Source organism: Crocodylus porosus, unplaced genomic scaffold (assembly GCF_001723895.1).
Source record: "Crocodylus porosus isolate Cpor-Errol unplaced genomic scaffold, CroPor_comp1, whole genome shotgun sequence".
Taxonomy (NCBI): Eukaryota; Metazoa; Chordata; order Crocodylia; family Crocodylidae; genus Crocodylus; species Crocodylus porosus.
The window spans coordinates 27708174-27731355 of NW_017728951.1; the positions used below are offsets into that span (position 1 = coordinate 27708174).

General features: G+C 40.6%; 1 protein-coding gene across 2 annotated transcripts in view; it reads left to right on the forward strand.

The window, feature by feature from the left end:
• The window catches only part of KNDC1 (kinase non-catalytic C-lobe domain containing 1), a 140999-nt gene that overhangs the window by 89735 nt on the left and 28082 nt on the right, over nucleotides 1-23182 (forward strand). For both annotated transcript variants that reach the window (XR_002104864.1, XM_019556060.1), the window contains exons 10-17: nucleotides 2128-2286; nucleotides 2631-2708; nucleotides 5041-5134; nucleotides 5313-5475; nucleotides 5561-6441; nucleotides 6523-6667; nucleotides 10325-10413; nucleotides 15823-16232. Coding sequence is in view for 1 of the 2 variants with exons in the window: in XM_019556060.1 (XP_019411605.1) it covers nucleotides 2128-2286; nucleotides 2631-2708; nucleotides 5041-5134; nucleotides 5313-5475; nucleotides 5561-6441; nucleotides 6523-6667; nucleotides 10325-10413; nucleotides 15823-16232 (2019 nt within the window). In the remaining variant the exon portion in view is untranslated. The remainder of the gene's footprint in view (nucleotides 1-2127; nucleotides 2287-2630; nucleotides 2709-5040; nucleotides 5135-5312; nucleotides 5476-5560; nucleotides 6442-6522; nucleotides 6668-10324; nucleotides 10414-15822; nucleotides 16233-23182) is intronic.

Here is a 23182-nt window from a genome sequence, read left to right on the forward strand (position 1 = left end):
TGAAGCACCTGCATTGAACACCTTCAAGAGCAAATTGGATACTTATCTTGCTGGGATCCTATGACCCCAGCTGACTTCCTGCCCTTTGGGCGGGGGGCTGGATTGGTTGATCTTCCAAGGTCCTTTCCAGCCCTAATGTCTATGAAATCTATGAAATGGCACTGTAATGGTGGTGGTTCTGAGTACTTCTGCTAAATCAGGTGTAATAAGTTCTGCTGCTTGAGTATGTCATTTCTTTCCTGAGTCTTCTGATATGTTTTAAGATGATGGGTAAGAAAACTAACTGTTGTTGACCTAAGGTTAGAAAACTGGTCAGTTTCTAGCCAGAATGGCAAGGTAAATGTACTCATCACTGAATGAGGCGAGGTTCCCTCTCTGTCTAAAATATTACATTGGGAACCAAATAGAAACAGCTCTCTTTCTATGATCTTTCACAAAGGCAATATGTTAAGTGGTTTAACTATAGCTATAATCATTTCTAAAAACAAATTTAGGGTGTGTATATTTATTTTTTTAAAAACAACCCTACTTTCTTTATATGGGCAGGGGGATGCAATACTTATGTACTATCTACTTGCTGTTTGTAATAATTGACTGCTAAATGAGGTTTAAGAAAGGATCCTAAAGCCTACAATTAATTTTGAATGATTTCCATGGGAAAGAAGTGCTTCAAAATAATACTTTTCAAAGTCTCCTGGTATACATTAAGATAATGGATAAGGAAACTAACTCATGTTGACCCAAAGTTAGAAAACTGGCTATTATTCTTATGCAAACATGCACAAATATGCTGAGCATCACACATTTGAAGGCAGGTTGCAGTCAGGTTTTCTTTGAAAGTCCGGTTCATTCCATATCTCTTTACAGCTTTGCTGTCTCTTACATAATGGATATTAGACCTGTGTGAAATTTTGCTGGGTGTTTCATTTTGATGCTTTTTCAACTCATTTTGAGCTTGAAACAGTGAAATAGCCCCAAAATGAAATGAGGGCAGTTGAAACATTTCAAAAGTTTCGAAGCTGGGCTTACTTGCAGCTAAAGAGAAACTGTGGAGAGGGAGGGGGAAGAGGGAGGAAGGACTGCTCTGATATTGACAGGTAGCTGGCCAGTGATAGTGACCCTTCCCTGAGGTCCCTTCCAATCCCACTGCTGTTGGGGAGGGACAGAAAAACAACATAAAAATCATTGTTTGAACTGAGCTTTCTCTGTGTCTTCACACTTACAAGTCACACAAGCTTTGCTCTGAACAGTTTGAGGTATAATTTCCCATAAATCCTTGCATCCAGGGCCTTCCCTGGAAGGGGAAAATCAGGGCAAGTGCCCCAGACCCCACACTTTGGAGGGCCCTGTGGACCCAGGTGGTGTGGTGGCTCCGCATCCAGCCACTCACTACCCCTCCCCACTTCCCACCCCCTGTTGCCGACGCTGCTGATGGTGATGGCAGTGGCAGCTTCTTCGGGTCCAGAATTGGAGCAGGGGCAGGGTCCCACATGGGCTGATTTGCCCAAGGCCCCATACCCTGCTCTGGTCACCTCTGCCCATACCTATCTCATTGAAACTTGGCAGGCTTCATGGCCTCAGCAGGGGCTACCATGCCTGCTGTTTTCACCCTGCTGCACCTTAACACATGAGTGACATGAGTTGCGCTTGTCAGCACCTTGAGGTGCAGTTTCCCAGAAACCTGTACACCTACCTCCTTGAAACTTGACAGACTTTGTGGCCTCAGCAGGGGCTACCATGCCTGCTGTTTTCACCCTGCTGCACCTTAACACATGAGTGACATGAGTTGCGCTTGTCAGCACCTTGAGGTGCAGTTTCCCAGAAACCTGTACACCTACCTCCTTGAAACTTGACAGACTTTGTGGCCTCAGCAGGGGCTACCATCCATGCTTTTTTCTTTCAAATCAGGCAAGAAATGACAAGGGTATAGGCATTTTCATGATTTCCCCACTATAGCCTATAGGCGAAATGTTAAAACACATCAAAACAGTGAAACAGTTTCAATGAAACGAAATGGAACAGTGCTTCGAAACAAAACAAAACACTGTTCCTTCAAAATGGTGAAACGGAAGTCGAAATGAAACGGTGCTGTTTCACACAGCCCTAATGGATATGCTTTTTCAACAGGTCTGTATTTATGGCACTGCTGCAGTTTTATGGATGGCAGCCAAATGCAGTTTTCCATCTGATCACAAACTAGCGTTGCCAAGGAAACTAAAGAATCTTCTTCTGGATATGGCAAAAAAAAACCCTGAAGAAAGACCTTCCTTAGCTGATACAATTAAGGTGACTAGATTAAGCAATTTTATATTAGCTTTTCAATCATGTATAGATATGTATTTAGTAAAGAATTAGAATAGAAAAATATTAATTTATTTTTATAATAGCCTGATAGCTCATTATATGATGATCAATCTTTTTTTTTTCTTTTCACGCTTTAATGGTGCCCTTGAGGATGAACAGTGTTTGTTTTAATCTATGTTGAAGTTTTAAACCAGAAAGTTGGAACAAGTTAAAAGATTTTATAAATTAGATTTATTTTTAAGCAAAAAAAATATGTATATAGTACTGCTTCTTAGCACCTTATTTAACTTTTCTTACCAATTCAAAATGATGTTTCATATTTTTAGACATCCAATAGTTATCTGTGTGAAAGAGGGATAAACAGCAAAAAGGTTCTGGCTTTGTTGAGTAAATCTGTCTTTAAGGTAGGCATATTCTTCCAATGTATTATAAATTTTTTGATTATCTTTCTACCGTATGTTCTAATAAGATTTTTGTGCCTGGCTAATGTAATTCTTTTATTATCTCAATTTTGTTAAATCTTGTAAGTAGGTGTGTAGCATTACTCCTGTAGTAACTTCATTAATAAAAATACTTGGACAGTACTAAGAAGAAATGTTTAATATTTCTTCCTTGAATGAAAAATAGATGAGAAAGTTTTGTCTTATTTTTAGAATACTTTGCAAGTTTTCTGTGCCTACTGTTAGCTATGTATTCTAGTAACTACATTAAAGTTCACTATATGTGAATAATTGACTTCCAAAGTCCTCGGGTCTTCAAAGGAATGTTGTCACATTTGGCTTAGAGCACCACTTACCAGGAAGTTGGGTGTTCAATTTTAAGAGTAAGATAATGGAGATTTCTAATGTAGAAATCTAACATATGGTTTAGCAGTCATCAATTTGTCATACTTCTATCTATTAAAATAAAACAGCATTTTTTTTTAAATGAACAATAACAATTTGGAGCCGGGGTGCATCTACACATGCGCATTTACTGTGCAGTAACTGAAATTACTGCGCAGTATGGGTGCACATCTACACTTGCATGCCTGTACTCTTCAGTAAATACAGTGACTTAACGCAGACTTGAGCATAAATTTGATACCTGCATAATGCAGGTATCAAATTTATGCCAAATAAGTTACTGCGCAGTAATGCACATGTCGACCTTACTGCACAGTAACACTGTGTGTGTGGACTGACTTAGGACTAACTGTAAGTCAGTCCACACACAGTGTTAATGAAGTATAGACACTGGCCTATTCCTGTTTACTACACAGTAGTAAGGTTCATGTGACCAGACTCTGAAACAGACTCGCAGCGGGGTAGGCACCTACCCTGGATATCTTCAAAAGGAGACTGGACCACACCTTGCTGGGGGTGTTTGACCCCAGCAGTCTTTCCTTCCAAGAGCAGGGGGCCTGGACCTGATGATCTCACGAGTTCCCTTCCAGACCTAAATTTCTGTGAATCTGTGAACTTACTGTTTAGTAAATTTAAGCCAGCGTAAATGCATGTGTAGACACACCCAGTGAAAGGCAGTGAGTTATCAAATACAAAGAATCCAAATGCCCAGTATGTAGGAGAAATCTTTTTTTCATTTTATCATTTTGATCCATTTTTTACAAACTTTTAATTTTTCCCTCTTCTTCTCTGTACCAATACATGAAATATTTTGAGTACAAAGGAGTTAAAATGCTAAAGGATTTTCAGTACTCTAAAACTAAACTAAGGCTCTCAAAGATCTTATATCTCAACACTAACATTGTTCTCTTGAGAATGTTAGCATAATGGAAGAAGTATGTTTTTCTCATACAGCTTTTAGAGGTTTTGCTGAAGTACTGTATCCGGTTTTAGGTGTCTGTGTTGCATGCAATACTCAGGGCTGATGAAAGGCATATGCAGTACATGAGACCAGTCTGTAGACCCAATCCAGCTTGGGGAAGGGAATCATGCTTCTCATCCTGCCCATAGGGTCTGATCAGTTTAATGCCCCTGGACTATATAGGTAAGGCACAGTGGTTAAAAACTCAGTACCTTAAGTCCCAAGAGCCCTAGTAGTAGTCATTCCATTAAATGCAATGACTTGGAGCTCAGAAAAAGTATGGAAGGATGATTTGTCTCAGGCTTTCTGATGGTCTTGGACATGCCCTGTGCAATTACCTTGTGAACCCAGTACACAAAAAAAATAAAAATAAATCTAAGACTCTAATATAATAATAACCTAATCGTTTTAGCAGTGATGGGTTGGGCAATACCCTTGGCAAATAGCATAGAGGGAGAAGGTTTAGCATATTTTAAAATTCCTTTGACTCTGCAGCCATCCTGTCATCAGCCAGAAACTCAGTGGGCCAGTGACTTGTTTGGTGGTTTCCTTCTTTTATTTTTACTCATTAAGAGAGCAGAAGACAATACTGTGTGATTAATATGAGATGTCACAGGGCATAAGCAGAAACACAACAATAGTTTTAAAACAATGCATAGGCTTGGATGTTGAAATATTTATGAATTGGGAATAAAAATCATCATTTGGCTAGAACTGATTGTCTGGATTTGGTACAAATAGTGCTACTGACTCTTGTCCCATCCACTTTTACTTAACCCATGTGCAAGTGAGCTATTCCTTTGGAGATTTCAGGAATTCAAAATAATAAACTGTTACATTAAAATGTTTTTGTACTAACTTGCTGAGCACTGTTAAAGTAAAATAATTGCATTGTTTATTTAAATTGTGGACCTCACTTTTTGCTGGTAGGCTTTCAAGGAAGAAGTAAACTCTTTTCAAGAGGTTGTTCCTTTTGAGTTAAAAAATAAAAGAAACCAAATGGATGCTTCAGAATCTACTCTAGGTAAGTAATCAGCTGCTTGTTAAATGGTTATTTTCAGTTTCAGTGTGGTGTAACTTCTGTTACTGAATGAGACTTGTCCAAAAATGTTTTTTCTACTTTTAATAAAAACAGATTATTTACATTGTATTTGTATTTGGCATGTATTGTTTATGTTTTACCTAATTCTATTTGTTTCCAGGATTTGTGCCTATTACCAGGGAAAGTAAGCTCATAGCAGTTAAAGGACCAGTGCCTTGTCAGATTTCTTTGAACAGTGAGATGACTACGTTACCAGTTGCATTCACCTCTTCTGCAACTCACTTTAAGCCTATTATTCTGCAGCAAAATACAGATATAACAAAGTTAGTATATACTCAAGTGAAAATTGAAACTTCATTCATACCTTTTAACCTAGCTCTCCTTACAAAATACCTTGTTTGTTTGCAGAGAGACACCTGCATCCACTTCTGAGGAACTTGAGAAGGAAATTAAAAAAGAAATGCAGATAGAAACCAACAAATCAGTATTTGTAGATGATACTGGAAACAATGTCACGGAGGCTACAGTTGTTGCTGCTCTTCCTGAAATACCTGATCCTGATTTAGAAATACTAAGCAGTTCATCCCAGATATTTTCAAAGAAGCAAAATCCAAGCAACATTAGTACTTCCACCATTAAATTGCCATTACCATCTGGTTCCTCATGCAGTCTGCAAGAAAACAGCACTATATCTGCAGTTTCTTCAAGCTCTTCACCTTGTTCTACACCATCTAACACTCCTTGTAAAAATAAATTTCTTCTCAAGCAGGACTTGGAGACAAGAGTGTTAACACTTGTACCTGTTCATCTAGCAGTATCAGAACAAATACCAAATAAACCTCTTCAATCAAAAATTGCTTATGATTGCTATCATAGTTTGCCTGTGCTTCTTTCAAGTACTGTTGCACATTATAGAACTGACATAAATCTAGAAAAAAAATCCTCCCTTTATAAACCACAAAACTGTGAACCCTCTAATTTACAGAACAAACATGAAAAAATGAAAGCTAATATCAATGGTTTATCATTGCCTACAACTAATCAAATTATTGAAGCCAGCTGTCAAGAACATAAAGAATGTAATATCAGTGTAGAGAACTGTTCGCCTTTACCAGGACACACATCATGTGCATCAATTAATCAAAATTCAACCTGTCTCTTTGATGTAGAAGTCTTATCCCAGCAGAATAAGACAGAGGATACTTCATTACAGAAAGCAGTTCATCTTATTCAAGAAGAGTTTGCATTTGATGGTTATCTGGAGAATGGGGCTGAAGTTTTTGCTATGGGTATGTTTGTTTATCTTTATACATAATATCTTAGATATTAAGAATAATCCTAAATAACTATATTTTATTTTTCTGAACAAGGTAACTATATTTTAACCTTAAAGGATCTTAAGTTTGGAATTTTCTGTGATGCAGTCTCTGAGAAGTTTTGTGACCTGTATTGGGATGAAAAATTACTCGAGAACCTTTACAAGGTTGTACATGGAAAAACCACCCCACCCTTAAGGTAAGCATTCCTTCCTTTTTCTTCCTGCTTGAGTTTTCATGTAACATTTCTTCTGGGTACAAATTTCAGCTGCTTGTCTTAACTAGAAGCAGGAAATAAATATCTTATTTTTCCCACATGTATTTTTACTTTTTGTATACAGCAGAAGTCAGCATAAAATTTTATGCAGTCCCTAAGACATTCATGGCTTTCCCATCAAATATTCAATGACTTCTCTAATTCATTTTTTCATCCTATTCTCTGGCTTTTCCTGTTCATATACCATGCCACTTTCTCTTCCCTTTTACTTATTTACATAATTGATCGTGCTTCTACCATCTGGGGCAGTTTCCCAGCCTGACTTGACTGACCATAGAAATGTAACCATTCCTCCCTTCCTTCTTCCCTTCCTCCCTATCATTGTTCCTTCTCCAGCTAAAACTGATTGATGAAGGCACGTGAGTTTAAGGGCAGTTATACATGTGACAAATGTTTAGTCCTCGGGGCTTTATTTAATTTTATGACGACTGTCACGTGTACAAGTGCCCTAAATGTCTTTAAGTCTTTAAAGTCACTGGAGCTTGAAGACCTACGCAAGTGCTCTGATGACTAGCAAGGCACTTAATTAAATGCTTGAAGTGAAGCATGTGCTTAAAGGCTTTGCAGAAGATATTTCCTAACCTTAGCTTCTTTTCACCTCAGCCTTAACATACCTGAAGATTTTTTTTAACATTCTGACCTGCTTTACCCAATTTGCATAAATTGCCTTGAATAGCCTGTGGAGCCTGTGGACTCTGTTTGAAAGATGCTGTACAATCAAATCTAAGCATAGTGATCGTACTGTATAATATGAGCATTCTAGTTTATTTGTATTTTTTTATAATATGCAAGCTAAAACTTTCATTAAGTACCTAATAAAATTACTTGGCTTTTCTTTTTTGTTCTAGCCATCTGTATACACACAGAATCAGTGAAACGTGATTTAACTTTTCCTAAAAGTGTATATCCCTCGGAGAGGCTGTAAAGCAAGAAAATACAGTTTTGATAAATTCCCTCCCACCTCCTTTTCTTTAGTATTTCATCTCACATCACATTTATGTCTTAAATTGAATTAACATCCTTGTTGGTTACAACTTAAAAGAATGCCACATTTTTAAATCAAGGGCAACTGTGTACTGTTTAACTTCAGTATGGTGTGTGTTGCTTCCTTATTTTTGTGGCCCATGATATAGACCTGGAAGTCTTGATCTGGAAGCTTTGTACCTGTCACCTAGAACATTGTTTCAGTAAGATAAACAATGTCATTAAAAAACCTCTGAAATATAAAGGATTGGTCTATAATGCATACTGGCCTGATAACTCATTTGAGTTTGGATCTTATAAGGCCTTTAGATGCCTAAATCCTATTGCAAATTAGTAGGAATTGGACTCTAAATTCCTTTTAAGTGCCTTTGAAAATCCCAGCTTGAAGTGTTGCAGAGGCATGCTGTACTCTGTTATTACAACAGAATTTTTGAGATTTCTGAAGCAGTCATCTTCAAGGTAAATTGTTGCAGCGATGTATAGCCTTTGAAAGGAGGAGAAGAAAGGGAAATATTATTTCCCATAACCAGTATTAAAAAAAAAAGGTCCAATTTCTGGATTATACTGAAAAATAACCTCAGGATATCTTTCTAAGGTACCATTCAGCCATCCAAACAAAGAGCACAATAATTTTAGAATTAAAAACTTAGGCCCTCCTGCAAATGATACTACATTTAAAAATATGCTTTTCAAGAATGGAAATTTGCTATAGCTTATACTAAGTATTCTTCGCAGGTAACATGACTACATATCCTAACTAACTAGAATTTTCCATTTGGTGCGATAGCTCTGACATTATAACAGTCCTGGTAACCTAACCTGTGAAATCTAGTCTCCTTGTATTCCTGGAATGTCCTCTTCACTCATCCTGTATCTCTTCTAGCCATGCACTGGCCATACCTCAGCTGTTCAGCAGACAGTAAAATAGAAACTCTTTCCTACTTAAAGTGCAGAGAGGTGCACAGATGGCCTCACCTGCTAGTCCTAGTCACAATATTCCAGTATAAACTGTTAAAGGAGGTAGGGGGAACTAAAATGGAGAAGCAGAATCAAAAAGCATAGGGTGGGTAAAATGAATGTGCAGCAGCTGCCTTTGTATGCTGATGAGCCGCCTGAACTAAAGCATTTTGGAGGAGGAAAGAGATTTTGGAAAAGAGAGCAAAAGGTATAGTTGAGTGGGGTAGGCAGGGAAGAGAGATATAAAAGAACAGAACATAAAGAGAAGGCAACTGTGGCAGGGCACTGTTGCCACTTTAAGGGCCAGAGCAGGCAGCAGCCAGGTGCTTGATTGGGGTGGCCATTTTGCGAGCAGGCTGTTTGCTGCTAGTAGCCCTGAGAGAGACACGAGTCAGCCAAGCTGAGGCTCAGGAACACCTTGGAGGTCTATAGGCTGGGGCTATGGAGATGGAGGAGGCTCCAGGCATGACCCAAAACTGCACCCTGCCAGAGAAGGGAGGTCTGGTGGGACTGCCAGTGGCATGGCAGTCCTGTGAAATGCCAGGGCCACAAACCTCCCTGGTGAAAGGCAGGTTGGGGGTAGCTAATAACCTGCAGCTCCTGCACAGTCCTATCTGGGTAATGTCCAGACCTATGAGAGCTTAGAAAGGCTTGTGGCTCAGTTGCCAGCGGCCTTGTGAGGGTAGGAGGAGGCAAGCTGTTTAGACTTGTCCTGAAGGACCTTGACTGTTCCATGCTGGGGTCACGACCCAGAGAGGGGTCAGAAGGGCCAGGGGCCCACTGCAAGGGATGCCCACAGAGTGAAGAGGCTCAGGATCCCAACTGGCCGGAGATGGGGCAAGGGACTTAGGGGGAGCCAAAGGTCCCTAGAGGGGAGACCACAGCTAATGGGGTGAAGGGTACAGCTAAGCTTAGCTGCCTGAGATGCCATCTGTGATGCTTGGGCCACAGTGTAGGGATAGAATGGCGCTGAAAATATTCCCCTTAACTTGGAGGTTCAGAATGGGCAGTCTTCCACCTGAGTAACATCATTTATCATCAAGGCATGGCAGATGAGAGAGGTGGGCAGTTAGCCCAGAGACAGGTGGGCAGGCCAAAATCAAACTGGCCCTGGGAAATGCCTCCTATTACAGCTGCCTATATAGAAATAGAATCATACCTACAGGGTACAAGGTGAATACCGTGAAGGATGAGAGGCAAATGTCTTTTCAGCATTGGTTAGGTTGTCTTCATCTAAAAGTTAGAGGTACTCTAATTGAGGTATGGCTTGATGTCAGGCTGCTGTCTGAAGCTTGATCATATGATAACCTGGCTGCCTGGAAACAGTCTGCAATCTAGTGATGTGTCTTATTTAAAAACATTTTCATGGTTTTGGTAGGGTTTTGTTCAACATTATACAGTATAAGTGGTAGTCAAAAAATTGCACCTTATCCAGTGAATTTTGACATCAATAAAGCCTTTGAAGATTTTTCTTAAAAGTAGCAAAGCCTAAAATATGCAGAAGTATATTTCATTCAAGGAAAAAATTGAAGAAGTCCTAGCATATAAAATGTTATGATCTATAAAATTTCTATTTTCTTTAAATCAAATTTTAAGTTTATGAAGTGTTAATTGCTCTCCATCTGCTTGTATTTTCAGCACAACTGAAACAGATTATTCAAAATGTGGCCACATGTTCCAGCACTTGAAGACAGACAGTTTTTTGGCTAGTAGCAGACAGACAAAGGGTGAGACAAGACCTCATGTTAGTATATACTTGTGTGAGCTGGAAACCCACCAAGAGCTAGAGCTTAAGGGGATTGGTGTTTATATTATGCCTTCAAGACAACATTTACCTTTGAGCTTGTGACAACGCATCTGAAAATCTACTCTGTATGTCACCACCCTAAAGGGTTGTCATCCGTTATCAAGCCTGGATCGGACCAAATGTCATTTATTGCAGTGCCAAGTTATTATCATTACTTACTGAGGCATTATGTGAATGTTGAAAAACTTGAAATCCTAACTGCCATATGTGCATTTTTGTATTCTCCTCTTCTTTTAATAAGTGTTCTGAGGGTTGCTTTGATGGGAAGAGATTCTCTTGTAAATTACAACAATCTTATTAATCAGCTCAGCATATCACATTTAGTTCCAGTGAGAGCCAAGCACACTAGTAAATGCTTGTAATTCCTTATGGGCTACTGTAGCAATTGAGGATTAACTGAGAGGTGAACTAGTGCTGATTCTTCTTTAATATATCTGATCCTGTTATTACCTTGTCTGCTCAGTATGGCCTAACAGAGTTAAAGGAGTTGTTCTGGATAATACAATAAGTGACCTAGCAAGGAAACTTTCAATTAAAAGTAAATATATTTCTTTCGAAGCTTAGGGCTGAAGGGATTGTACTTAATTCTTAAGCAGTATGCTGTAATCTGCCAGAGTTAAGTGACCATTTTAATACTTGTGATAAAGAACAGTATTAATGAATCAACCTAGAAGCAATCTTCCCATAATCCTATTTGTTATCTAGCCAAGTTGCCTACTATCACAAGCAACCACATCACATAAATCCTATCTACAAACCTTTCAAGCTGAATTTAAAAGTTCTGTGTGCCCCATTAATTCTATTGAATGGAATTAATGAATACAGTCAAAGATATTAACATGAAGCAACCATCATTTAACTTTAAACATTTATACAAAGTTTGGAGGTCTAAATACAGAGACATCCAGCTCCTTTACTACTATGACAGCAGAAAATGCATACAGTACTTGCCCAAATCCAAGATGACTTTGAATTTAAGGTGACTTTCCTCCCCCTCTCAGTCTCAGAGCCAGAGTTGCAGTGGCCACCTGTCCATCCCTTACCATATGGTACTCGAATCCAAGACAAGGAGTTTTTTCCCCATGTTAAATGGAGGAGGAGGGGCTCATCTTACATTTGAGTAAATACAGTACTCTGAAGTTGGAAATTGACTAAGATTCACAAAAGAAAAAGAAACAAGATTTAGAGTAGTTTTTGGTACTGAAACCAAGTGATTATAGGTAGAACAAACTTAATCAAATTTATAACTAAATCCCTTCAGAGAGAAAATGTCCTTTAAAATTTTGTCAAAGCAACCTTTTCCATGTTGTGCATGATAGTCACTTTCCCTGTCTTTGAGAGATTAGACAGATACTAAAGAAGAAAAAAGTATAGGAAAGAAAAGGTTGTTAATTAATCTCAGATTATAAAGTGGCTGATCCATCATGGTCAGTAGGTTAGTCATATTGATTGTAATTCTGGAATCTGGCTTTTTTTCTGATCTGAGGCTTCATTTAGTTAGTCTGGTCAGGTACCTTTCATTAACTGAGCTTTAAGTTGAAGAAAGTTACTTCTTCCTAGTCTGCTTCTGCTAAGTACCACAGTTGATCTAAAGATGAAGTGAAAAGGCTGAGCCACAAAGATCAGAGGAAGGAAGGAAGGTAAGGGAAAAAAAGATCAGGGTCATACATGTCTTCATGTTGGTGCATTAGGGATTGTTATACATGCAACTCAGCTCAGGGTATCATGATATTATAGCTCTCCCGAAGTGAACAAATAAAGTACAGAGGCCCTAGAGTGAAGCAGAGTGGTCAGTTACCTTCCTCTAAGAATTCTTCTTTTAGTCTCCTTCTCTAAGGATTCCAAAGAGGGGCGATCCACTGAGTAGTCCATGTCCATCTTTTTTATTTATTCATTCACTAAGTTTCAGTATGCCCATGTTGGTTCATTAACTTCTGGTCTCACACTTCTCCTGAATAATATTCCACAGTCCATGATTATATCCAGAGGCCTTTTTGTTTGGACTAGTTTGTCCTTTGTCTTTTTCCTGCACCTTTTCCCATCAATATTTATTGTTAAAGATGCCTATTTATAAAATATTTCAGTCAGTCATTTTCCAATAATTGAACTCAAAATTGAGGGAGACTCAGTTACCATACCAAAGACTTCTAATTCCCAGCCTAAACTTACTTATGGCCAGTTTGTACCCATTTTTCCTTGAACTTAAAATGGACAAAGGGGTCTTCTTTCTCCTTGGTCTCTACCCTTTTTGATATAAATGGGAATCATAACCTCTCTTAGCCTCTGTTTTGCTAGGCTAAGTAAACCAGGCTCTCTTAGTTTCCTGTTGCATGAGTTTCTCCTAGATTTCCACTGATACATCAGTCTATAATGTATTGGCACCAATAAAAAGAAAATTGACATTATCAGTAATCAGCTTTTTTTGGCTTATGTGGACGATTAATGTCGCCAATAAATGCTGCATGCATGTGTGCAGGTACCTGACCAAACTAGCTGCAGCATGCTCATGGCCAGAAGTGCAACCCGACAGCTTGGAGAGCTGCATCCAACTAGTAAGTTTGGGTGGGTGGAGAGGGAAGGGGCATAGGTGGAGCAGATCAAAGCCCCCACAGTGAGTGGGAACTGCAGGGAGGTTGCAGCCACATTGTAGCTCCCGCTCCCACTCCCAGCACCACCATAGCCACCCACCACAAGCATAGGCGCAGGCCACCTCTTTTGCTGGGAAGAGCCTGGCACTACCCTCAGCCCCAAGCAGGCAGCCCATCCTCACCCTGTGCACAGATCTGGGGGGGCACTTGCCCCCCCTTGACTCCCCTGGAGATGTGCAAGCCCTTCCCTCCCCCGTGCCCATTCCTCCCACCAGACTTAGCAGCCAGATGCTGCTCCAAGTTGCTGGGCTACATATTGACGTTTAGACCAGTATCGGCCAATATGACTCATTAATAATCAGATGTCGGTATCAGCCAAAAAAATCTTTATCGGTGCATCCCTAGTTTCTCTATTCTGCCCAATTATTGTGGTGACCTCTCTGTACCTGGTCAAAAAAGATTCATTTAAATGGGAATGTGGGAGGTTAGGCCATAAATAGTATTCAGTAGTTTTACCAGTGTAATCCACAATTATTACTTCCCTATCTTAGCTCAAAGTATGGAACCAGAAACATCTAGGGGAAATAGAAAATAAATATTTAAGATGCAAAGAAAAGCTGAAGGTGTTGGTGATGGGATGTGACATATTTTGTGTGTGCATACTTGTGTATTCTTCTCCTGGCTAACTTGCAGGGAGGGCAAGGAATAATTATTATTCTCAGAAAAAAGATGTAGTTGTATACCTGCTTTTTTTTGCAGTTCTTTTATCTCCACTGAAGTTCATGTAATTCTCCATCATAGGAATTAGTGAACTGTACTTTGCAATATGCTGATCTATTAAGGAGTGACATCAAACTGCTGCAGAAGCCATAAATACAGTCCCCAAAAAATCCATTTTGAAAAGCTCCTAAGCTTCATTATTTCTTTCAAACCATGTATGTGACTGCACATGCTCTATGATTTAAAGAATCAATAAACTGATCCCATTCTAATCTGGGGAAATTTTCCTGCCTGGCCAAAGATAGGGTGTGTGTGATACCAGAAAGGTTTATCTTCTACTGTCTGTCAGCCTTTAATGGAAAAAATATATAAATTCACAATTACATTGTGTCATGGGACATTAAGCCTTTTTGCTGACTCGAAATGACAACATGTACTGAGTCAGGCTTTCCTGTGTGTTATGTGTTGTCATTTGACTCTAAACCTAGAATAATCTTGACCCTGAAAGATTGCACCAAGAAAAAAGGAAGCGATTTGATTAGCGTAGACCTTACCTACCTTGTACCAACTTCTGACTACCATTTCGTTGCTTCAGAGAAGCTTTTGTAAGAGAAGCCCTGGCACAACTCAAGTCATGTAGGACTAAGCTGTGCAAAGGTAAATTTGGTACTATAAAGACCTCTTCTAAATTATTCTTTGCAGTTTGACCCTAATGGGTGACCTGGTCCTCTATGTATGGACTAAAGAACTTGAAGGATGTGTGTGAAAAGAGCACACAGAAAAGAGCAGCTAAGGCAGATGAGGTTCTTTGGGTAAATCTGATATCTTTTATTAGACCAATTAAAGAGTTGGGAAAAAATTTCTTAGCAAGCTTTTGGGTTTAAAAACCCTTAGTCAGGCTGAGGAAGCATCTGCAGGTAGTGTGTACTCTTCCTGGATAGAATGAATAGTAAAGAGGGCAGAAGCTTGTATGTATGCAAGAAAGCCAGTCAGTGAAGATGTAAATTGAGGAGTCAATGGGTGAGAGACAGGCTGGTGGGTGGTGGGGAGGGAGTGGGATGAATGCAGCAGGTGGAGAGGTACCTGGGGAGTCAGATGTCAGGCAGGTTATAGTATGTCATAAATCCAGTGTCTATATTTAGTCCACATTTTTTGTATCTAGGATGTTGATGAAGTGAAGTTCATGGGCTCCTCTGTGAAAAGTGTTTTGTAAATTCCCTTTGAGGATTAGAATTTAGAGATCGGAGAGAGAGTAGTTTTCTTGAGAGACATTTGTCCCCACCGGTATTTGGGTGTTCTTGTCTTTAATAGATTTCTGGTATGCATTCATTCTGGTGCGTAGTTGTTGTTTGGTCTCTCCTATGTATTTTCCGTCAGGGCATTTGGTGCACTAGATGAGATGTATTATATTTCTGGAGGTGCAGCTATAAGATCTAGGAACGCTGATGGTACTATTGTGGGGTGTTGTAATTGGGGGTGGGGGGATTGGAAATGCGTTGGTAGGTTTTGCATTTTATGTCCTTAGACGGACACAGCTACAACCTACACCCCCGTAGAACAGCTAAGTTATTTTCTAGTGTGTGGATGTATTTATGATGGGGTTTTTTTTGTTTGCAACCTCTCTACCATACATGTTCAGAGTATATCTATGTTGCATCTTACAGAAATTTCTAAAACAATGGGTTTTAATTTTTGCAGGGTTTTTTTGTTGTTCTTTTTTTACCTGAACATTTTACAATGTAGAATCACAAAATACTATAAATTTGACAGTATTGCCACACTGCTGGTGAACAGAACAAGAAATAGGTGACACAAGTTTACAGAGAATATGACTACAATATCTGGTGGTGGTTGTCATGGCAACTGACATTTTAAAATTATCTGGCGGACCTACAATTCCCTGGTTACAGGGCACAGGTGGTATGAAAATTGCCTTTCGTACGTATGACATTTAAATCTAACAAAAAAATGTGCTTCCATAAATGACCTATTTATTTTCTTTTCTTTGTTCTTTTTTAAAGGAAAAGAAAAACAGGTGGCCTTTGACACTGGGATAGTGCCTGTTACAAATATATCACCTACTGAAATGGACTTGGATGAGCTTTCATCAGATAATTTTGAGAAGGAACCCAAGCTGAAGAAGGTTATATTAAAAATAGGAACAGAGGGAAAATGTTTACAAAGCAATGGTCATTCTCTCAGTCCAGATTTGGCAGAAGAGAATATAGAGCAAGAGGAGGAGACTACAATAAAGGCAGCTGAAAATACCTACCCTATTCCTCCCAACCTAACTGACTTTAATAGCTGGAACCCTGGTTGGAGCAGTGCATTTTATGGAGCTGAATGTTATAATTCAGAAGTTTACAATTATGTGAAAAAACTTGGAAAACAGAAAGTAAATGACTCTCAAAATATAGAAGCTAAAAAAGTGGTAAGTACATTGATTTTTAAAGCTGATTCAAATTATATTAAAATATTTCTTGGATAAGACATTTTCATATCTGCTGCAGTTAAAGTTAAGAACCCCTTTCTTTTGAAAGGTCATCACTTCTAAACACTCTAATAGTGTCTGCTTCTAATAGTGTCTGCTTTCTTTGGATCGTCCTGAAATTTGGTTTGCTTTGGAAAAAGGAGGTTCTGCAGAGTAGGGTTCTTATTTGTTAGGGCAGTCACATGTTCAACTTAATACTTACTGAGTGCAGTTAAAAAACAGACAGACATACACATTCAAGCAGTATAGTTTAGCATGGCAAAGTTCATGGGTGTCTGGTGCCTCTTGAGTCAGTGACCAGGGGAGTCCCTCCACGGCCAATCTCACCCACCGGGGAAGCAGCCGCACCGCTTCTGGAAGTCCTGCAGCCACTTTCAGAAATGACACAACTGCTTTTGTTGGCATCCCTGCTCCCTGGCCAGCACTTGCAGAGTGGGAGCACTGGTACTACTGCCTGCCCCCCTGCCTGCTGGCTAAACAGGAAGCGTAGCTGGCAGGGGGTGCACTGACAGTCTCAGGGGGTGTACGTGCACCCCATACATGTAGCCCCTGGAAAAGTTGTTTCCTTTCAGGTGAGATTTATCTCCTAGCACAGGGGTCGGTAACCTTTTTTGTTTGGGTAGAATGCCAAAAACACCTGCAGCCTCAACTTTGTAAGATGTTGGCATGCCAAGTGTAGATGATGGGGAAGCCATGAGGGGCCTCATCTTTGTTGTGGCAGTGCAGCCTTGGCCCCTTCTCCACTGTCTGCCCTGAGGTATATGTGCACCCGCCACCAGCAAAGAGTTGAAGAGAGGCTCTACAGACCCCAGTGCACCCACTTGTAGCCTCCCAGTTGCCTGCCACAGCTGGCCTGGGGTCTGGGCAGGTCCCTGTCACCCACCATGGAGTCCTGGCTGCAAGCAGCTGCACTGGGGTCCACTGAGCCCCTGCCTGGCTTATTGGCGATGGCAGGTGCACATGTGCCTCAGGGCGAATGGCAGGGAAGGGACTGGGGCCGCACTGCCTCAACAAGGATCAGGCCCCTCACAACTGCCCTGATGTCTACTCCAAGACATGTGTGCCAGAGGTTGCCTACCCCTTTCCTAGCATGTTTTTTAAAGAGGTTACTACATTCTAGTGACTTACAGCTGTTGGAGGTGAACATGTACCAAGGGCCTTGTTTGACGAAGCAGTTTGCAGGACACCGCCTTCCAAAAATAGCTTTTCTTAAGGTTGGTAAATTCTACCAACTTTTCTGTGCACACTTTGAGATCAGATGGTGTCTCAGATTATGCATAAAATGATCTCAAATGCCAGAAATGTATGCCTTATAGTACAAGTAATACACTATCCCTTGGGGAACAAAATTTAAACACAGCCTTCTGGAAGAAGTTAAATTTTTAAGATAGTCATCAGCTTCTTTATGAAATAGAGGGTTATACTGTGAATGTACAGAGTAGCCTAAGGTCTCTCTAATGTATCCATGTTAGATGAGCTGAGTAGCTGAATGTGAATGTGTGAGTATATGAGTGTGTGTATGTTTCTGAAAATTGGGATCTGTGTGGGGATCCCCACTTTCTATTGTATCTGAACACCCCTCCCCCCATGTAAGTAGGGATCTGGGAGAGTGTCACATTCTATTTCCTCTGCATATGAACTGGGATGTAACCTACCCTTTACCATTCTAGGGCGGGGGGGCGCTAAGCCAGTTTTCCTGGTTCCTCATGAGCTGGGAATTTGGAAAACTCTCACCAAGGTATATGAACCACTGGCTTGGCCTATTTACCTCCTCACCTCGCATGTGACAATCTTAGGCTTTTCTTCTCTTCCAGAAATGATGAACTTCTTTTGTTCTCTCTTGTAAGAGCTGGAATCTGAGGGGGGGTACCCTTTCCCTGCATCAGGTTTGATCTGGGGAAACCTTCCCTCTCTCTGGAGAATTGAGAACAGATGTTCTAGAAGCATGCACCAACTATATAGTGCAGAGCTGAAAATGGGCATGCTTCATGCTTTTAACAGGCTCATTTACTGACACTGAGAAGGAGGAATAAAAAACACATGCTGAGATGAATGGAGACATTCACAGTCCACATAATTGTTTCAGACTGTGTTCCTGCCCACTGTGTGGTGTTTAACTAAGGGACCACATCACGCTCATAGGAAAACTTCTTTCTGTTTAAAGGTCAATTTTTCTAGACTCTATGGCCATGTGTAGATGAAATGAGGGGCATGTGTATATGACACTTTAAGGTGGGCTAAATGCTTTTGCATTGTAATGGTGTCAGTGTTTGCATGCCTTGCTGGCATATTACACATTAATTACAGCCACTGTAGCAAATTCGGTGGCATAATGCACCTTAAATGACTTGGGGCGCAGTAGACTAAAACTCCTTGGAGGATGCTGCCCTACCAGCCGCAGAGTGAAGCACTGGGCTCCGTGCAGCTCAGGAAGTCTTCAAGAAGCCCTGCAGGTAGCCTAGCAGTAGCCCAGGAAGGCAGGCTCCTCCCAAGGGAGGAAAAAACCCCAGTGAGTCTGAAATATCCCCCTGCCCCCTGAGCCTGCCTGCCTGAGCTGCATGGGGGCCCAATGCTGCCAAGCGGGGGGGCACCACTGCCATGAAGGGAAGCACCAGCGCTCCCCTCACCCCTCCCCACAGCCCAGGCACCGCTCCATCCATCAGCAGCTCCCCCTCCCCTCCCCACTGCCAGAGAAGCAGGTAAGTCAGGTGTGTGCATAACACAGTGTGCAGGAGAAGTCACACCACAGACCAGGCCCTAAATTGAAGCGATATTTTTAAAAACCCACTGCTTCAATGTGGGGTCCCCCTTTCATCCACACACACCCTATATGCTTGGTTAGATTGCTCTAAAATTGTGTCATGCCTCATTGCAGTGAAGAGTAGTGTTAGTGTTCCAACTTTTGGTGGCATTATAACATAGCCCTCAAAACATAGGCCCTTCCTCCTCCCCTTTCCCCCTTCCTCACACTGAATACAACAACGTATCTTAAGATAAATAGAAAATATCATTTTTTGGTTGCACCTGTGGAATCAAACAGTATTTTAGGTCTACAGCGGCCCTGCCTCTGTGCTGTCTGGGCCTCTTTGCCTTTTCGGGTCTTACCATTTGCTGTTGGCCATGCGTATCCCAGGATCTGTGTGTATGTTTGGGGGAGGGGAGTGCCGTCTGGCTCATGCAATCTAAGCCCCTTTTTCTTGCAAGTATTTGATTTTAAGATGGAGGATGTTTGGAAGAAACCCCTCCTACTGTTGGATTTAAATAATTTTAACTTATTAAAACTAAGAAATACAAGATCAAGGTATGTGACTTTTCTGTATGTGGCACGCACTGCCATTTTGGATAGCATTGGCACTGCTTTTGTCTCCGGTCTGAGTATAACCAGTTCCCATGCCAGAAACACCAGTGTCTGGCTATTTCCACAGCCTACACAGTGCAGTGCTGAAAAGAAGCATGCTAGATCTCTCAAAATATACATGCACTTTCTTCCTTTGAGATCACATACATGCATGCACACATCAGGCAGAGAAGTTTACACACTCCCCAGAGAGCTATGGACTTCCCATCACAATTGCAGCTTTCCAAAGCTGCTCCAGTTAATCCCTCCACCATATCTGCAATTATACTGAACACAGTGAACGCAGCTGAAGTACTTGCATATGCTTCTCATTGGCTAGATCAGGGGTTGGCAATGTTTTTGGACAGAGTGCCAAGAACACCTGCAGACTTGGCTTGCAAAATGTTGGTGTGCCAGGAGCGGATAGTGGGGGAGCCACAAGGGGTCCAATCCTTATTGTGGCAGGGAAGGGACTGGGGCTGCACTGCTGTCTGCCCCAAGGTGCGCATGCCAAGCAAAATGCCTTTGTGTGCCACACTCTGGCATCTGTGCCAGGGGTTGTCTACCCTTAGGCTAGGGGCTACTCCCTCCCTCCCATCACTCCCACTAAGTCTGAACTTAGGTGATGTCATGGAAGTTGATATCATGGAAGAACACAAGAAACGAATGAGTGACCTTAACTCTGCCTTGAGAGGATTTTTTGCCATTTGAATGCAACAATGAAAGCTGGGAGAGGAGTATCTTGTTTCTCTAAACTTAAGTGAACATAGTTATTTACCCAAGTGAATTTGTTATACACAGCATAAGATTGTCCCAGTATAAATTTATTTCATGGGAGTTTAATGACTTATTTACTGAGAAATACAAAATATGATCTTGTCAACTGTAGTTTGATGTACTTTGCCTATAGTTACATAGAAGGTAGGTGAAATATATTTACTTTCTTCTCAGCATTAATATTAGTAGGTTTTTAATTCCAACATTTTGTCATTCTTCGAGAAAGTTTGAATAATTTTATATCGATGAAATCTGTTGAGAGTTAGTATTTTAAAAATAACTTTAACTTATCTGAGCATCTGGTACACGGATTTCTGCAGGAGCTACTGCTATTCTTGTGATAACTGAAAAAAAGCCTGTTATTACCTTATCTACTGTTTCTATGCCTTTCTAAGAAAAAAGATTCTCTTTGGTAATAAATCAGAAATGTCTGTACCCAGGAAATATACCTGCATATCTTGAATTCAGCTTTGCTATCAACATTTTTTAATGTAAATTTGTTTACATAGCAAGTTTTTTCCCCCTTTATTCTCTTATGTAAACCTGTATATTAAAACAGAAATGGATTTACTCTTTTCGGCTTTAAAAGACATCCTCCAGAGACTGTAGAAACTTACTACCAAGATGTACTGTCACATATGACACTTTTGGTAAGGTTAAACAAATGCTTATAACAACCTTCAGTTTATAAACAGTAAAGCCATCCCAAAGGCAGGATGTAGATTTGAACACACCTTTATGGCAGAGGTAGGAGAATTAGCATGTCTAGAGTTTAGGTAGTGATAACCTGCCTGAGGTTCAGTCATTGCTAATTAAGTTTTAGGTACCTGAGGTTACTGGTGGGATTACTGGTCACTGGTTTTCGGTTGACAAGGCAGGGAAGTCCAGGGAGGAATTGAGTTTAAGGTGGCTGTTCATAGGGATACTAATAATGGAGGGAGTAGGTAGCTGTTTGGGTGGTTGTGTGCTGGTGTCACACTGATAGTAGAGTGAGTTACAGTATCTTTTGCTTAAGGGGGGGAGGCCTTTATACAGCTGTCTATAGAGATGGGGAAATGGAAGTGTTTAAGGTGTCTGGAATCATAAATGCCAAGTTACTGTTACATAAGGTGGTACCTTACAAATTACCATAACTTGAATGCCACTTAACATGAATTCACATATAATACTGAGTAGCCTAATATGAATGATCAATAAGATTTGTTGCTCTGCTGCTTGTTTATTTTTAAATATGTGTAATGAAGTGTGGCTAATTGGAACTAGGCTTCATTACTACTTGTTCACTAATTTTAAATCCCGTTGGGTCCGCTCAAATTGGCAATTTGGGCTATGTGAAATAAATGGTAATCTTATTCCACTTCCCTGTAATAGTCACTGTGGTTTGCTAAAGATGTAACCAGCAGAGAGGTTTTACTATCTTTTGCCCCTTCTTGTCAAGCAGTAGACGCATGGGATGAGCAGTATAGAAGATTTGACCATTTTACTCTGTATCAGAAAAGAACAGAAATCTGCTGATCTTTTAGTCTTCTCCACTAGAATTCCCATCTATATTTTTATAGGAATGATAACATTGTCTAAACATACAAAGTAAGAAAAGTTGTTATCTGATTGTGTAAATCTATTACTCAATGACAGCAAGCTCTTCAGCAAGCTGAAACTCAAAGAATTTTACAAAGAATGGAAACCTGGTCTTTTTACTAGAGATGAGTATAAGAGTAATGCATGGACATGCAAGGAGAAAATCAGGAAAGCCAAGGAATGAATCAAGGTTGTAAGAGAAAGGTAATGGAAAGTAGAGGTCCCTTATAACAAAGAGGGCAATCTAGTAATGAATGATGTAAAGAAGACTGTGGTATTTACTACCGCCTTCATGTCCATGAACAAAATAAGTTCAGCAATAGATCACATGATGAATGGAGTTGGCAGTGTGGCTAGGGGAAGGAGATAATGAGACTAAGGTAGGGGGAAAACATGAAAGATTACTTTGAGAAGCTGGATAATTTCATGTCAGGAGAGCTGGATGACTATTCAGAGAATTCTCTGAAATGATTGCAGAACCATTCTCTTTGAGAACTCTTAGAGGTTGGATGAGTTCTGAGACAACTGGAAAAGCGAAACTATAGTGTCCATCTTTATGAAATGGAAAGAGTGATCCAGGAAAGTATAGACTAGTTGGTCTGATCTTGCTCCTTGGACAACTTCTGAAATATTCATCAAGGAATCTATTTCTGAGCACCTAGAAGATACCAGATTGGTTAGGAACAGCTAGCATGGATTCCTTAAAAACAAGTCATGCATGAAAAACCTTATTTCCTTTTACAGCAAGGTGACAAACTTTGTGAATGGAAAAAAGCAGTGGATGTGACTCACCTTGACTTTGGCAAGGCTTTCAACACTCTCCCATGACATTCGCATTAGTAAGCTAAGTAAATAGTCTAGATCGGGTTGGGCAATTATTTGGGCCTGTGGGCCACATAGGCAACTTTGGGGAGCTTCTGCAGGCTGGTCAGTCCCCCCCTCCTCCCCCACAACAGCCTGAAGCCCATGTGCCCTGCAGCTCCTCCCTGCCACCCCCACCAGCAGCTGACCACAAGCCCCAGCCCCAACACTGTCCTGCTTCACCTGCTGTGGAGTTGCCCCTGCCAGAGCATACCAACTGCAGACCAGCCAGGACCTATGCGCACAACCCCAATACCAACCTGCCCTGTGTCTCCTCCAATTCTAGGGAGCCCAGGTAGCAGCTGCTCCTTCTGGCTATCACCACTGCTGGCTCCAG